Here is a 16,360-nt window from a genome sequence, read left to right as displayed (position 1 = left end):
AAAGTCTGAATACAAGTTTTCCCAGCATGAGACTTTATACTCCTGGACTTTCTGATTTTGAGGAATTTTTCCTAATTTTGATAGCATAATTTTCTGGAATCAATCTTTGCAAACAAAGATCCCTCAGAGGACCATGATGATACTAATTACATTTTTCCATAGTATTTTTCCACAAATTACCTTAGCTTCTACAGCCCAGGAACTTCATCACTCAATGTATCACAACCTTGCCGGAAGATGTGGGAGAATTCAGTTGCTTTTCTGAATTCTTTTGGTTGCAGATATTTGTCACCCGTATGATTAGGTCTCAGTGACTCTTCCGCTTGATCTCCACAGGCTTACTTGATAAAAAGAACTTGAATCTGTAAACTAAATTAAAATTATTTGCTCATTAGATAAATAGTAGAGTAAGGCTTCACCTTGGGTTTCCTAAGTTGTTTTGTTACCACATACTTCCATGTGGTATATGGTAATATGGTAATTCAGAGGTCCTGGAAAGAGGACTCCCTCCCTACCCTAATTTCCACTCAGTTTAGAGACCAAATGTCCTTTATACAAACACTTCTATTTATAGTGAAAAGTTAAACCATCTTGTCCTGGATCCCATGTTGAGGTCAGGATTCTTAAGTTTTAGTTCTTGCCCTCCCGCTGGCTCTGTGGTCTTAGACAAGTCAGAGGATGATGATGATGACAATAATAATAATATAGCTAGCATTTGTATGGTTTTTTAATACATCTACAGAGCACTTTACAAATATCTCCTATCCTCATGACAGCCCAGGGTCACACAGCTAGTAAAGGTTTGAGACAGGATTCAAAGCTAGGTCTTTTCTTATTCCAGATTTTGTACTCTTAGATTCACTGCCTAGAGAAGGCAGAGAGTTCAGAGGCCAGCTAGTTCAACACCTTCATTTTGCAGGGGAGGGAACTGAGACCCAAGGAAATTAAGTGACTTACCCCAGAGATCATACGTGTAAACAAGTCATTTAAGTTCCATGCCTCACCTCTCATTTGTCAAATAAGCACATGTCAAAGCATCAAATAATGCCTACCTCAGAGAGTTTCCATTAAGATTCAGATAAAGGAACAAATGTAAAAAAGTGCTTTGTAAGCTCTTTGAGGGCAGCAGTTCCACATCTTCTTTATCCTTCTATGCTTCTCAGCTCCTAGCTCTGTTACATTGAACAAAATAGGTATTCAGTAAGTGTTAAAGGAATAAATGGATTTGTTACCTAACAAACCTGAAAGTGAGAAAGAATGTGGATAGAGAGCCTGCCTGCGTGTCTGAAAAACCTGGGTCAGTACTGCCTGTGACATATTAGCTGTGTTACCATGGGCTAGTCACTCTCTTAAGATTAGAAGCTAATAGCTTTCCTTTTCTGCACTGCGGCTGCAGCCATGAGTATGCTTAGACTTCGGAAGAGGCTTGCCTCTAGTGTCCTTCGATGTGGAAAGAAGGTATGGCTTGACCCCAATGAGACCAGTGAAATTGCCAACACCAATTCTTGTCAGCAGATCCAGAAGCTGATGAAAGATGGGTTGATCATCCAGAAGCCCGTTACCATGCACTCTCGTGCAAGATGCCGGAAAAATACTCTGGCTCGACGGAAGGGCAAGCATATGAGTATTGGTAAGAGAAAGGGTACTGCCAATGCTTGTATGCCTGAGAAGGTGACATGGATGAGGCGAATGTGGATTCTGCGCCGTCTGCTCTGAAGATACCAGGGATCCAAAAAGATTGACCACCACATGTACCACAGCCTGTACTTGAAGGTGAAGGGAAATGTGTTCAAGAATAAGCGGATCCTCTTGGAGCACATTCATAAACTGAAGGCAGACAAGGCCCGGAAGAAGCTCTTGGCTGACCAGGCTGAAGCTCACCGGTCCAAGACTAAGGAAGCACGAAAGCATCAGGAAGAGCGTCTGCAGGCCAAGAAAGAGGAGATCATCAAGACTTTGTCCAAGGAGGAGGAGGACACTAAGAAATGATCCTACCTTATCTCCTCTGTACATAGTACCCTTCTATTTGGCTTATACAATAAAACTTGACAGACTGTCAGCCCTAAAAAAAAAAAAAAGATTAGAAGCTTAGAGTAGAGAGTTTCCACACTAGGCATTCCCCACACTGATGAAATCACAAGTCAACAGCCTCCCCTCCTACCTCCCCCCCCCCACACACACACATACACATTTAAAAAAAAAAGAATGAAAAAGCCCGAGAGTAGATTTTCATTCTTTAATGCAGTGTTCAATTTTTGTGGTTTTTAGTTTTGCTCTATACTTCAAAGAATTTTATTTAGTTGATTTTAAATAAAGGAGACGGATGTGGGTAGAAAAAGAGACATCTCTTAGGACACATCTAACAGTTTTAGCAAAGGATTAGCTTGACTAGTGACATATATCATGGGTCTATAGAAACCAAGAGGGAAGTATTCTGGGAAAGCAGAAAAGACCCTGAGTCAGGTGGGTTGGGTTCAAATGCTGCCTCTACCACTAATCAATATAAGCTTACTGACAGAGCTTAGCAAAATGCCTATAGCACATAATGATAATAATAATAGCATTTATGTGGTGCTTGAAGGTTTGCAAAGCTTTATAGTTATCTCATGTGATCCTCATAGACAGACCCCCATTTTACAGATGAAACTGAGACAGTTTAAGTGCCTTGGCATTAGTGCCTGAGATTGCTCAGTGGTGCAGAGGTTAAAATGCTGGCCCTGGAGTCAGGAAGGTCCGAGTTGAGATACAGCCTCTGACATTTACTAGCTGCGTGACCCTGACCAAGTCACTTAACCCTGGTTGCCTCAGTTTCCTCATCTGTAAAATGGGGGTAACAATAGCACCAACTTCACGGCGTTGTTGTGAGAATTAAATGAAATATTTGTAAAGTATTTAGCACAGTCTGTGGCACATTGTAGGTGCTATATAAATGCTAGCTCTTATTGCCCGGGGTCACACAGCTGAGACAGAGGGGTGGCCTAGGAGATCACTAAGGTCTCTTAGGTCAGTCCTTTTCTGAGATTGTGCTTTTGTCACAACCCGAATTACAGGTGTGGAAATTTATGTGACCCAGGGGTCATCTTCTAAATAGAAATACATTAGTTCCCTATGTTTTTCCAGTCGGTCTGAATCCTTAATAGAGAGGCTGTCCTTGGAATATGTTGTAAGATTTCTGTAGGGCACAGGCTGTGTTCAGCACGGTAATGATGATAGCTGAGTGGCAACATTGTCATGATGCCTATTCCGTAATACTTCCATGCTTTTAAGAAGCCCCCAGAACTTGTGTTTTTGTTTCTAATCAAGTATTTAAGAATTCATAAAGTTAAGTACTCAGGTCTTTGCTCAGTATCAGAATTTATAGAGTTAATCAAAATGATAAACTAAATTAGATTATTTTTGTGATCTTCATTCTTCAAAGGACAGAGCTACAGGTTTGTTTGTTTTTTAATCTGCCAGTCATTCTGGAATGACAGATGGTTTGGATGCATGGCCTACATGATGGCACTAATCTGTATTACATAGTTAGCAGCCTTGATGACATGTGAGCACACAAAAGTGTAATATGATAGCACTGGCCTTGGAGCAAATTAATTTCTTCCATTTGTAAAACCGTAGTTCAATGGCTAATCAAAACATCAGTCATACAACATAGGCATGTAACACCTTGAGGTATCTTTGCCCTCCAAAATAGTTTCCCCTCACAACTCTTCAAATGTATGAATAATTTGGATATTTTCTTTTCCAGTTATTCTCTCCTTTAAAATTTTCCACCTTGTTCAACCCTGTTGCTTAGTTTTCCTCTTGATTTTTTGCCTTCCCACCAGAAATGTTCCTTTCCAATCACTCTTCCTCAGAAATAAGTGATTACTATGAGCATTTTTACTGTAATGCTTCTGTTCCTTCAGTCAGGCACATTGTCTTCTTCCCCTTCAGATCAGTCTCATATTTCCTGCTCTCTCATCTTTTATTTTTCTACCATCTACCCAAACACAGTAATAGAAAGGCTGAACTTAATTCCCTCCCATATCTCTCTGCTTTCAGTCATTATCAATAATTCAGATAATCTTCCTGTTACCTAATCTAATTTTCTCAGTTTTCATTTTTCCCTTCTTCCAATCACAACATATGTTGTTAGACTCTATTCGTGTAAACTTCAAGAGTCTCTTCACTGCTAGTGCAAAGGTTCTTGTCAATCTTGAAAATTTTCCCTGGCTTATGATAATTCTGTTCTTTCTTTTGCTCACAATTCCTGTTTCAGTAATGCGTATTTCTTCCCACTAATTTCCTTTTAAGCCTCTCTTTTACACAGAATTTTTTTTCTTTCTCCTATTCTCATCACTTATTCAGCCATTTGACCAGGAAGACACTGAGACACAAAGGCTCTGAGATGGCTCCCAGTGGGAGTGCTGATCTGCTGCTAGAGGTTGTCTCTTTAGGTTTGGTGGTAGCTATGGGAAAGGGACAACAGGGCCCTAACACCTCTCCATCAGAGAAGGCAATGAAGAAAAATCACAAGTAGGACTGCATCTAAGATAAGCTGTCAGTATTGCCCCTGTTAATTGTTTGGATGTTTCAGGCATTTTTTTTTTCTATATTTGATCTCATAACCATTTCTCCCTATTCTAATTCCTGAATGTGTCTGTCTGCACCAACCCACTTTCCTCTTAGTTCAATTTCCTTATTAAAAAAAATACTGGACTGGAAGGCTAAGGAGGAGGCTATATTTTCATACACAGTAAAGCTCTAAGGACATTGCTATAATCAAGAAATCACAATAATTTTATTTTGTTTTTCTATTTTCAGAGATGATTCTGTTCAAGAAGATAATATTTGGAAAGGCATCCTCTCTGTTATTTTCTTCTTTCTCATCATCAGTGTGTTAGCTTTTCCCAATGGTAAGTAATAGATTACTTTATTTCATTTCACCTACGTATGATTGCTCCAGTCATTGAAAGCAGTGTGATCTAGTTGATGGAGTTGAAATGGAGTCTGCGAACCTGGTTCTACCTGATCAGAACAACTCACAACACCTTTTTTATTCCTCAGTTATTCCACTTTAGAAGTAAAAAAAGCACTGAAAACATTGTAAGGGTTGAAATGGAGTTTGTTCCTTGATATGACAGCGTGGCATAGTAGATAGAGTTCTGGCCTTCAAGTCAGAAAGATCTGAGTTCAAATCCACTCATAGGAGGTCAGTCATATATCATTTCTTGGCTACCAAGGACTTGTTCAGAGGTACTGGCGTTTATTGGCCTACAGAGTCTGACTGTGCTTCATTGCTTAAAAGTCAAGGCTTTACTGGATTTTGGTCCCAGCTCTGCTACTAGCTAGCATTGTGACCCTAGCAATGTGAAAGTCACTTCTTGTTCCTCCGTGTCTTCATCTGTACAAAAGGATTGCTATAGAGAACCTGATCCTGGCCCAAGTCAGCATATAGGAGAGCTTAAAGAAAAAAGATTGGGGAATGTCACAAAAAGACAACATAAAGACCAGGAGGGATAGAAGGAGAAGAAGGAAGAACAGGTGCTATTTCCAACTGTCAAGGTGATTTTTTTTCTAAAGCATACATCTGACAGTGTCAGCTCCCTGCTTAACGTGCACCAGTGGCTCCTTACTCCTTTCAGAATCATAACCTCAAAAGCTCTCCCTGCCTTTCCCTCCACAGACTCTTCCATTCAGGTACCCTGGCCTACTTGTAGCTCCTCAAACAGCCCCCTGACGTTGCTTTGACCATCTGCCATTGCCTGGGTTCCTATGCTCTGTCACCTCTGCCTTTTCATTTCACTGGCTTCCTTCAACTCAGCTCCAGTCTTACCTTCTGCATACATATTGCCTTTCTGAGTCCTCCCAGCTGCTAGTGCTCTCCCCTTCTGTACTACCTTCCATCTACTCCGCATATAGCTTTTATGTAGGTATTTCCATGTTAGATCCTCTATTTGAATGTAAGTTCCTTGAGGGCAGGGACTGTTTCTATCTTTCTTTGTATCTATAGTACAGGCCTCAGTACATAATAAATCTATCAGGATTGGAAAGAATCTCGGAGGCCAACAGAAGTTAAGTGACTTGTCCAAGTTCACACATTTAGGCTGTGTCTAAGGCTGGATTTAAACTCTGGTATTTCTGACTCTAGGCTCAGCATTCTATCCACTGTGCTGGATCACCTAGCTGTCTCATAAACTTCATTGAAAAATCCAAAATCTTGGATGGTGGAGAAAATTGTATCTTAATTTTCACAACCCTCTAACTGAAATTTAGCAATTTGCTTTGATTATGAGTGCAAGCCATAAACATTATTCTGAGAAGGAATTCATAGGTTTCATCACGACTGCCAGAGGAGTCTGGGAAAGCCTTGGTTTTTCTTTAAAAATAAAAGTTAAGAACTGCTGTACTTGAAGACCTCCAGTGAAAAAACTTAATACTATCTGAAAGCAGACCATCCCCTTTTTAGATGTGTGGAAGATTCTCCTTATAAGCAAGCTAAAATCTGCCCCTCAGCAAAGTCTGTTCTGCTCGAAGTTCTACCCAGGTAGGACAGAGCTAATCCTTCCACATGACAGTGCTTTAACTTTAACTTCTGGAAAGCAGTATCTCCTCTCCTGAGTCTTCTCTTTCTGTTGACTGATCATCTCCCTCCTTCTGGACACTATGCTTCTACTAATATAGCCTTGGATGGGACTGAGCTTGAAGTGCACTAAAATCTCCCCATATTTTTATGAGAACTTTCATCTAGCCATACCTTCACCATCTGATACTTGGCTAGTTGTTCACCGAGCCCAAATGGAAAACTTTACATTTATCTTATTAAAGTTTGTCTCATTAGTTCATTGTTTTATCCTGGCAAGATCTTTTTGCATCCCAATAATGTTGTCTGATATTTTAGTGAGCCCTCCCAAATTCATATCAACTACAGATTTCATAAGCACTTACTCTGCCTTACTCACTCTGCCTTTATCTAAGACATGAGTTTTCCATAAAGCTGAAAGGTATTTCTTTAAGTTCAGACATTTTTTTTTCTTTTACTTGTTTGTATTTTTTAATGTAAATCTTTGTAAAATATACCACCATATTTTTTTCTACTTTCTCAAACAGAGCACACTGAATATTATTTAATCTTTTCTAGATTGATGATTAGGGTTCATTCTTGTGATGTGAACTCATATCACTGTATATAGAGGTGTAGATAGTGTGAAGCTTAAGGTTGAATGAGTCCTAGCTTGAGCCATGGCCCTGAAAGCACTATATTGAAAACATCAGCCCTGAGTTTAATCATTTGCCTCTTCTGCTCGCGTGCACTCGCTCTCTCTCTCTCTCTCTCTCTTTCTCTCTCTCTGTCTCATACACGCATGCGCGCGCGCACATACACACACACAGTAAACATGTCTTCTGTCTTTAAAAGTTCCAGAAGGTGTAATATATACAATCCCAGATATACCAGGACAAGGTCATCTCAGAATCAGATTACTTGGTCTGCTGCTCACCTATTGCTCAGTAGTAATAGAAATTACTATTTCTGATTGCCTACCACCACCACTGACCTCTGCCATTCTCATCCATCTTTCTTCTGTTTGTCTTCGTGAATGTCCCTTCTTTCATTTGTCACCTTCTTAAGCAAAGGTGACTTTTTGTGACAAACCAGTCAAAGTACTCTATTCCTTCCATTCATCAAATCTGCTGCGCACAGGAGATTGTATATAATCTCTTGGCCACAAAAGATTTGTGGTTTAGAGGGATTTTTTATATGAATGTTCTGGAAGGATGGTTCTATTCTGAAAAGTCAAGGTTTTACTATATATTTTTCAGTAGTCTATCAATTCCCTCTAGGGAACTTTATAGGAAGAATTTAAGTTTTCAATAACAGATGGTTTCCATAAGATACTAGAGGAGAACATTTGGGTAATAAATCCACATGACTTTAAGCAGCTTGTGGTAATTTTGTTTGATTTCTGATGGGTATTTCCTGTGTTCCCCAAGGAAGCCGTCTTTATCAATGCCTCTAATCTTAAAATAAATTTTTAATTTTTATTTAAGCTGCAGAATCTTCTGTTTCTCTGTTTTGTTTCAAGAAAGATAAAATATATAATTAAATGCACTTCTTATCCTGACTTGTTTTTAAAAAAAATTATTTATTTTTAGTTTTCAGCATTCATTTTTATAAGATTTTGAGTTCTAAATTTCCCCACCCCCTTCACTCCCTCCTCCCCAAAATGGGATGCAAGCTGATACAGGCTATACATGTATGATCATATTAAACATATTTCCACATTAGTCGTGTTGTGAAAGAAGAATCAGAACAAAAGGGGAAAATCACAAAGAAAGAAAGAAAACACAAAAAAAAACCAACAACAAAAAAGAGAAAATGGTATGCTTCAGTCTGCATTCAGACTCCATAGTTCTTTATCTGGATGTGGATAGCATTTTCCATCATGAATCTTTTGGAATTGTCTGAGATCATTACATTGCTCAGAAAAGTCAAGTCTAACAAAGTTGGTCATTGTACTGTGTTGCTGTTACTTTGTACCGTGTTCTGTTTCTGCTCACTTCACTCAGTGTCAGTTTATGCAAGTCTTTCCAGGTTTTTCTGAAGTCCACCTGCTCACCATTTCTTATGGAACAATGTATTCTATTACATTTCATATGCCACAACTTGTTCCCCGTTCCCCAATTGATGGATATCCCCTCAATTTCCAATTTTTTGCCACCACAAAAAGAGCTATAATGAATATTTTGTACATATGGGTCCTTTTCCCTTTGGGATACAAAAGTGGTATTGCTGAATCAAAGGATATGGACAGTTTTATAGCCCTTTGGGCATAGTTCCAAATTGTTGGGATGGTACTTCTGAGACATAGTTTTAAAAGTATATTGAGGATCACAATAATAAATAATATATAAATTTATACAACATAATATTGGGAATGAAAAACTCAGAGATCATCAAACCCAACATTCATTTTAAAGAAAACAAGGCCCAGAGGGCCAAAGAGAATAGAGAAGTGAGAGACCCGAGACTATGAGAGGTCATTTGATCCATCTCATCACCTGCATTGTACAGATGAGTTGATTGAGGATCAGTTCATTAGCATAAGAGCTGACATTTGTAGTGCCTTCAGGTTTGCAAAACATTGTTACTCATTTGGCCTCCTAATAATCCTGTTACAGATATTATCCCTGTTTGTTATATACAGGAAGACTTGCCTATAGTCCTATAGCTAGTAAGTTTGAGGCAGAATTTGAATACAAGCTTAAAGTCTGATCCTAGGACTAGATGTGTGGTATAATGGAAAGGATCCTAGAATGGGAGTCAAGGGAGATAGATTCTAATCCTAGCTCTACCACTAATTAGTTATTATCTTGGACAAAACACTTTATATCTCTGGGCCTCAGTTGAGTCATCTTTAATATAAGAATGCTAAACTAGAGGGCCTGTTCAACTTTAATGTTATATGGGATCTTGATAAATTAATGAAATGAGAAAGGTGGTATTCATACTATACTCTCACCTGGTCTGACCATATAGGGAATATTATGTTCAGTTCTGGAGCACATATTTTAGAATGCTTATTGAAAAGTTGGAGAGTATGCAGAGGAGGGTAATGATAGTAAGGAGAATTAATCATGGTTCAGTGAAAAAGAACACTGTTTTTATAATCGAAGATGCTTGACCTAGATATAGATGGTTATATTGTAGACGAGTTACAGCAACAAGGAAGAAGTCACCTTTTGGATCTAGAGATAGAATTCATGACTAAAAATGATTGAGAGTATCACACAAGATAAAACAGACAATTTTGATTATAGGAAATTAAAAATTTTTACACAAAGGAATCTATCATAGTTAAAATTAGAAGGAATGGGGAGGCAGAGCCAAGATGGCGGCTGGAAAGCAGGGACTAGTATGAGCTCCCCGCCAAGTCCCTCCAAAAACCTATAAAAAAATGGCTCTGAACCAATTCTAGAGCTGCAGAACCCACAAAATAGCAGAGGGAAGCAGGGCTCCAGCCCAGGATAGCCTGGATGGTCTCTGGATGAGGTCTGTCCCGCAGGGAGCTTGGAGCAGAGCAGAGCCCAGCATGGGCAGCGCGGACCAACCAGACCAGGAGCTAGTCGGAGCATGCCCTAGCGCCCTGAATCAGTGAGCTGCAGCAGTTACCAGACTTCTCAAACCACAAACACCAAAGACAACAGAGAAGGTTAGTGGGAAAAGCTGCGGGAGTGGAAGGAGTTCGCCCTTCGGCTACCACCCTGGGGGCAGCGGAGGTGGGGCAGCTACAGAACTACAGCTGCAGTTGCTTCCGGCCCCAGGCCCACCTGGTGGGAGGAATTAAGTGGCAGATCAGAGCAAGAGTGCAGAGCCTGTTGAAGATCTAAGTCCAGTCTGGGTTGGGGGTTCTTGGGGAAGGAGGAGTGCTGGTGTGGCAGAGCTGGCGCATCCCCCCAGGCTTGGAACATAGTTCTCTTAACTCTACAAGCAGTCATACCCTGCTGAAAAACTCAAGGGTCAAGTCAGTTGGCTGGGAACATGGCCAGGCAGCGAAAACGCACCCAGATTCAGTCTCAGACTCTGGAATCTTTCTTTGGTGACAAAGCAGACCAAAACATATAGCCAGAAGAAGTCAACAAAGTCAAAGAGCCTACAACAAAAGCCTCCAAGAAAAACATGAACTGGTCTCAGTCCGTTGAAGAGCTCAAAAAGGATTTGGAAAAGCAAGTTAGAGAAGTAGAGGAAAAATTGGGAAGAGAAATGAGAACGATGAGAGAAAACCATGAAAAACAAGTCAATGACTTGCTAAAGGAGACCCAAAAAAATAGTGAAAAATACACTGAAGAAAACAACTCCTTAAAAAATAGACTGACTCAAATGGCAAAAGAGCTCCAAAAAGCCAATGAGGAGAAGAATGCCTTGAAAGGCAGAATTAGCCAAATGGAAAAGGAGATCCAAAAGACCACTGTAGAAAATACTACCTTAAAAATGAGATTGGAGCAAGTGGAAGCTAGTGACTTTATGAGAAATCAAGACATTATAAAACAGAACCAAAGGAATGAAAAAATGAAAGACAATGTGAAATATCTCATTGGAAAAACCACTGACCTGGAAAATAGATCCAGGAGAGAGAATTTAAAAATTAAAAAAGATGTCATCTTTCAAGAAATTATCAAGGAGAATTGCCCTGATATTCTAGTGCTACAGGGTAAAATAGAAATTGAAAGAATCCACTGATTGCCTCCTCAAATAGATCCCAAAAAGAAATCTCCTAGGAATATTGTCGCCAAACTTCAGAGCTCCCAGGTCAAGGAGAAGATACTGCAAGCAGCCAGAAAGAAACAATTTGAGTATTGTGGAAACACAATCAGGATAATCCAAGATCTAGCAGCTTCTATATTAAGAGATCGAAGGGCTTGGAATACGATATTCCGGAGGTCAGTGGAGCTAGGATTAAAACCAAGAATCACCTACCCAGCAAAACTAAGTATCATGCTCCAAGGCAAAATATGGATTTTCAATAAAATAGAGGACTTTCAAGCTTTCTCAGTGAAAAGACCAGAGCTGAATAGAAAATTTGACTTTCAAACACAAGAATCAAGAGAAGCATGAAAAGGTAATCAAGAAAAAGAACAAGAAAAAGAAATTGCAAGGGACTTACTAAAGTTGAACTGTTTTGTTTACATTCCTACATGGAAAGATGATGTGTATGATTCATGAGACCTCAGTATTAGGGTAGCTGAAGGGAATATACATATATATATATATATATATATGTTTATGTATATATATGTATATGTGAGTGTGTATGTATGCATATATGTATGTGTATATATATAGAGAGAGAGAGAGCAGGCACAGGATGAGTTGAAGATGAAGGGAAGATATCTAAAAGAAATAAAATCAAATTAAGGGATGAGAGAGGAACATATTGAGAGAGGGAGATAGGGAGAGAGAGAATGGGGTAAATTATCTCTCATAAAAGTGGCAAGAAAAAGCAGTTCTGTAGGAAGAGAAGAGAAGTCAGGTAAGGGGGAATGAGTGAATCTTGCTCTCACCAGATTTGACCTGAGGAGGGAATACCATACATACTCAATTGGGTGTCTTACCCCACAGGAAAAAAAGGGGGGGGATGATAGAAGGGAGGGCAGATGGGGGAGGAGGTAATCAAAAACAACACTTTTGAAAAGGGACAGGGTCAAGGGAGAAAATTCAATAAAGGGGGATAGGTTAGGAAGGAGCAAAATATCATGAGTCTTTCACAACATGAGTATTGTGGAAGGGTTATACATAATGATACCCATGTGGCCTATGTTGAATTGCTTGACTTCTTGGGGAGGGTGGGTGGGAAGGGAAGAGGGGAGAGAATTTGGAACTCAAAGTTTTAAAAGCAGATGTTCAAAAACAAAAAAAATGTTTTTGCATGCAACTAGAAAATAAGATACACAGGCAATGGGGCGTAGAAATTTATCTTGCCCTACAAGAAGGGAAGGGAAAAGGGGATGGGAGGGGAGTGGGGTGACAGAAGGGAGGGCTGACTGGGGAACAGGGCAACCAGAGTATATGCCATCTTGGAGTGGGGGGCAGGGTAGAAATGGGGAGAAAATTTGTAATTCAAACTCTTGTGAAAATCAATGCTGAAAACGAAATATATTAAATAAAAAAAAAACCTTAAAAAAATAAAAAAAAAATTAGAAGGAATGTGAATAGCTAGGCTAAACCTACAGGCAGTTTTCTCTTTTTTTTTTTTGGTCATCCTCTTTTTTTCATTTATTTATTTATTTATTTATCTTCGCTTCCTGCAGAACTGCTTTTTCTTGCCACTTTTATGGGAGATAATTTACCCCATTCTATCTCTCCCTTTATCCCTCTCTCAGTATATTCCTCTCTCATCCCTTAATTTGATTTTATTTTTTTAGAGATCATCCCTTCATATTCAACTCACCCTGTGCCCTCTGTCTATACACACACACACACATATACACATATATATATATACATATATACACATATATACATACACACAATACACATACATATATACATGCACACACACACACACATATATACACATACCCACATATATGTATATATATATATATATATACACATATACATACACATATATACATACATACATACACACATGCATATTCCCTTCAGCTGCCCTAATACTGAGGTCTCATGAATCATACACATCATCTTTCCATGTAGAAATGTAAACAAAACAGTTCAACTTTAGTAAGTCCCTTGGGATTTCCCTTTCTTGTTTACCTTTCCGTGCTTCTCTTGATTCTTGTGTTTGAAAGTCAAATTTTCTATTCAGCTCTGGTCTTTTCACTGAGAAAGCTTGAAAGTCTTCTATTTTGTTGAAAGTCCATATTTTGCCTTGGAGCATGATACTCAGCTTTGCTGGGTAGGTGATTCTTGGTTTTAATCCTAGCTCCATTGACCTCTGGAATATTGTATTCCAAGCCCTTCAGTCCCTTAAGGTAGAAGCTGCTAGATACTGTGTTTCCACAATACTCAGATTGTTTCTTTATGGCTGCTTGCAGTATTTTCTCCTTGACCTGGGAGCTCTGGAATTTGGCAACAATATTTCTAGGAGTTTTCTTTTCAGGATCTTTTTGAGGAGGCAGTCAGTGGATTCTTTCAATTTCTATTTTACCCTCTGGCTCTAGAATATCAAGGCAGTTCTCCTTGATAATTCCTCATAAAGTCACTATCTTCCACTTGCTCCAGTCTAATTTTTAAGGTAATATTTTCTTCAGTCGTCTTTTGTACCTCCTTTTCCATTTGGCTAATTCTGCATTTCAAGGCATTCTTTTCCTCAATGGCTTTTTGGAGCTCTTTTGCATTCTAAAATATGTGCCATTTGAGTTAGTCTATTATTTTTTAAGGTGTTATTTTTCTTCAGTATTTTTTTGGGTCTCCTTTAGCAAGTCATTTTTCCTCTAATTTGCTTTTCCAAATCCTTTTTGAGCTCTTCAATGGCTTTTGGTGTAGGCTCTTTGACTTTGTTAACTTCTTCTGGCTGTATGTTTTGGACTTCTTTGTCACCGAAGAAAGATTCCAGAGTCTGAGACTGAATAAGAGTGTGTTTTCGCTGCCTGGCCATGTTCCCAGCCAACTCACTTGACCCTTGAGTTTTTTGTCAGGGTATGACTGCTTGAAGAGTAGAGAGTACTTTGTTCCAAGCTTGAGGGGATGCGCTGTTGTTTTCAGAGCTATTTTTATACAGCCAGCTCTGCCACACCAGCACTGCTCTGTCCCCAAGAACTGCCAAGCCGCACCTGACGAAAATCTTAAGCAGGCTGTGCACTCCTGCTCTGATCCACCACTTAATTCCTCCCACCAGGTGGGCCTGGGGCTGGAAGCAACTGCAACTATAGTTCTGTGCCGCCCCTGGGGCAGTGGCCAAACTGCAAGCTCTTTCCACTGTCCCTGCAGCTTTTCCCACTAACCTTTTCTGTTGTCTTTGGTGTTTGTGGGTTGAGAAGTCTGGTAACTGCCACAGCTCATTGATTCAGGGCACTAGGGCCTGCTCCTCCAGGCTCCCTGTCTGGTTGGTCCGGCCACTGCCCACGCTGAGCTCTGCTCCCCTCCACTCCCCTCCGCTCCCAGCTCCGTGCGCGATAGACTTCACCCAGCGACCATCCAGGTTGTCTTGGGCTGGAGCCCTGCCTCCCTCAGCTATTTTGTAGGTTCTGCAATTCTAAAATTTGTTCAGAGCCATTTTTATAGGTTTTTGGAGGCACCCTGTGGGGAGCTCAAGCAAGTCCCTGCTTTCTGGCCACCATCTTGGCTCGGCCCCCCCTTAACAGACAGTTTTCAAGGAAATAAGCCAAGCAATCAATAACCATATTTTCAGAATGCTTTAAATCACAAATAATACAAAATGAGGGCAAGGACAGTTGAAGGGAAAGATTAATAAAACAAAAAATGAAGTTAAAAGGGAAACAGTTAAGAAAAAATACTTGTCACAAGTTTCTCTAATAAAGTTCACATTTTCAATATATGTAAGGAATTGATGGAACAATATGAAAGCAGAAGCCATTCTCCAGATGATAAATGGTCATATCATATGAACAAGTAATTTTCAAAGGAAGAATGTAAGCAATCAACAGCTATATTTAAAAAAGCTCCAATGAAAATCAAAGGGACTCAGGTTCTGTTGATCCAGCTGGCAAAGATCACCAAAAAAAAAAGGAAAATGACAAATGTTGAGGGGCTTTGGGAGAACAGATGTACTAACAAATTATTGTTGGAGCTTTGAATTGGTCCAGTCGTTCTAGAAGGCAGTTTGGAACTTTGTGTTAGCAAAGAATTGGGAACTATGGGATGCCCATCAGTTTATGAATGGCTAAACAAATTATGAGTGTGATGCATCACTAGTGGCACAGTAGATAGTGCTGGGCCTGGAATCAGAAAAATTTGGATTCCCATAATCTCAAGACACTTCCTAGCTTTATGCCCCTTGACAAGTCACTTAACCTTTGTTTGCCTCGATTTCCTTAACTGTAAAATGGGAATAATAACACCCATCTCACAGCATTGTTGTGAAAATCAAATGAGATAGTATCTGTAAAAAGTGCTTAGCACAGTGCTTGGAACATGGTAGGCACTGTGTAAATGTTTATCCGCTTTCCCTTCTCTTCCTCTAATGAAGTATTATTCTAAGAAGTTAAAAAATGGACAATTTTCAGGAGATCTGCAGAGCCCCATATGAATTAATGCAGAAGAAAGTGAACACTTTGAAAGTCTTAAGAACTCTAATCCAAGCAAAGACTCCAGGCAATTGATGGAGTATGCTACTGCCCACAACTTAACGGAGAAGGGATAGGCTGAAAATACAAAAGGAGACATATTTTTAGACATGGACTCCTATGAGATTTTGTTTTGCTTGCCTGAATATTTTTTACAAGGGTTTTGTTTTTATTATGAAAGGTAGATGGTAAAGGTAGATGGGAGGAAAAAGAGGGATAGGATTCCCTTCCCCCCCCCCCCCAACAAGTTAAGAACAGAAAAATAATCACAGGCAAGCAGGACAAGTTATATGTTGAATTAATAGGTCCTTTAAAAAAAAAAGACTGCATAATAGAGATTCACAGTCTCATGTACAGTCTAATTCTGTTCTGTAGTATCTCTGCAGATATTCATTTCACTTGATGCTCAGTAAATTCGGAATGAAAAAGGATAGATTTCTGACAGGAGTCTATATTAATACCCATGTAATTAAAGGGAAGTCAAAATATATGGTAGGTGATATTTGGCATGCTGATGGAGAAGACTCATTTGTATATTTCCCCATTTCCCTCCTTCTGTTAAATCAAAATTTCACTGAATTTAATTTCTATCAGATATTGTTTGTGTTATAGC

At 39.4% G+C, this 16,360-nt stretch overlaps 1 protein-coding gene and 1 pseudogene across 2 annotated transcripts in view; both read left to right on the top strand.

The window, feature by feature from the left end:
• PTDSS1 (phosphatidylserine synthase 1) overlaps nucleotides 1-16,360 on the top strand; it is a 71,387-nt gene that overhangs the window by 6,319 nt on the left and 48,708 nt on the right. For both annotated transcript variants that reach the window (XM_036742243.1, XM_036742244.1), the window contains exon 2: nucleotides 4,804-4,895. In XM_036742243.1, coding sequence (XP_036598138.1) covers nucleotides 4,804-4,895 — 92 coding nt within the window. The remainder of the gene's footprint in view (nucleotides 1-4,803; nucleotides 4,896-16,360) is intronic.
• LOC118834806 lies at nucleotides 1,399-1,989 on the top strand (annotated as a pseudogene).

Source organism: Trichosurus vulpecula, chromosome 1, assembly GCF_011100635.1.
Source record: "Trichosurus vulpecula isolate mTriVul1 chromosome 1, mTriVul1.pri, whole genome shotgun sequence".
Classification (NCBI taxonomy): Eukaryota; Metazoa; Chordata; class Mammalia; order Diprotodontia; family Phalangeridae; genus Trichosurus; species Trichosurus vulpecula.
Note: the sequence above shows the minus strand (reverse complement) of the source record. Positions and strands in the feature narration are given on the sequence as shown.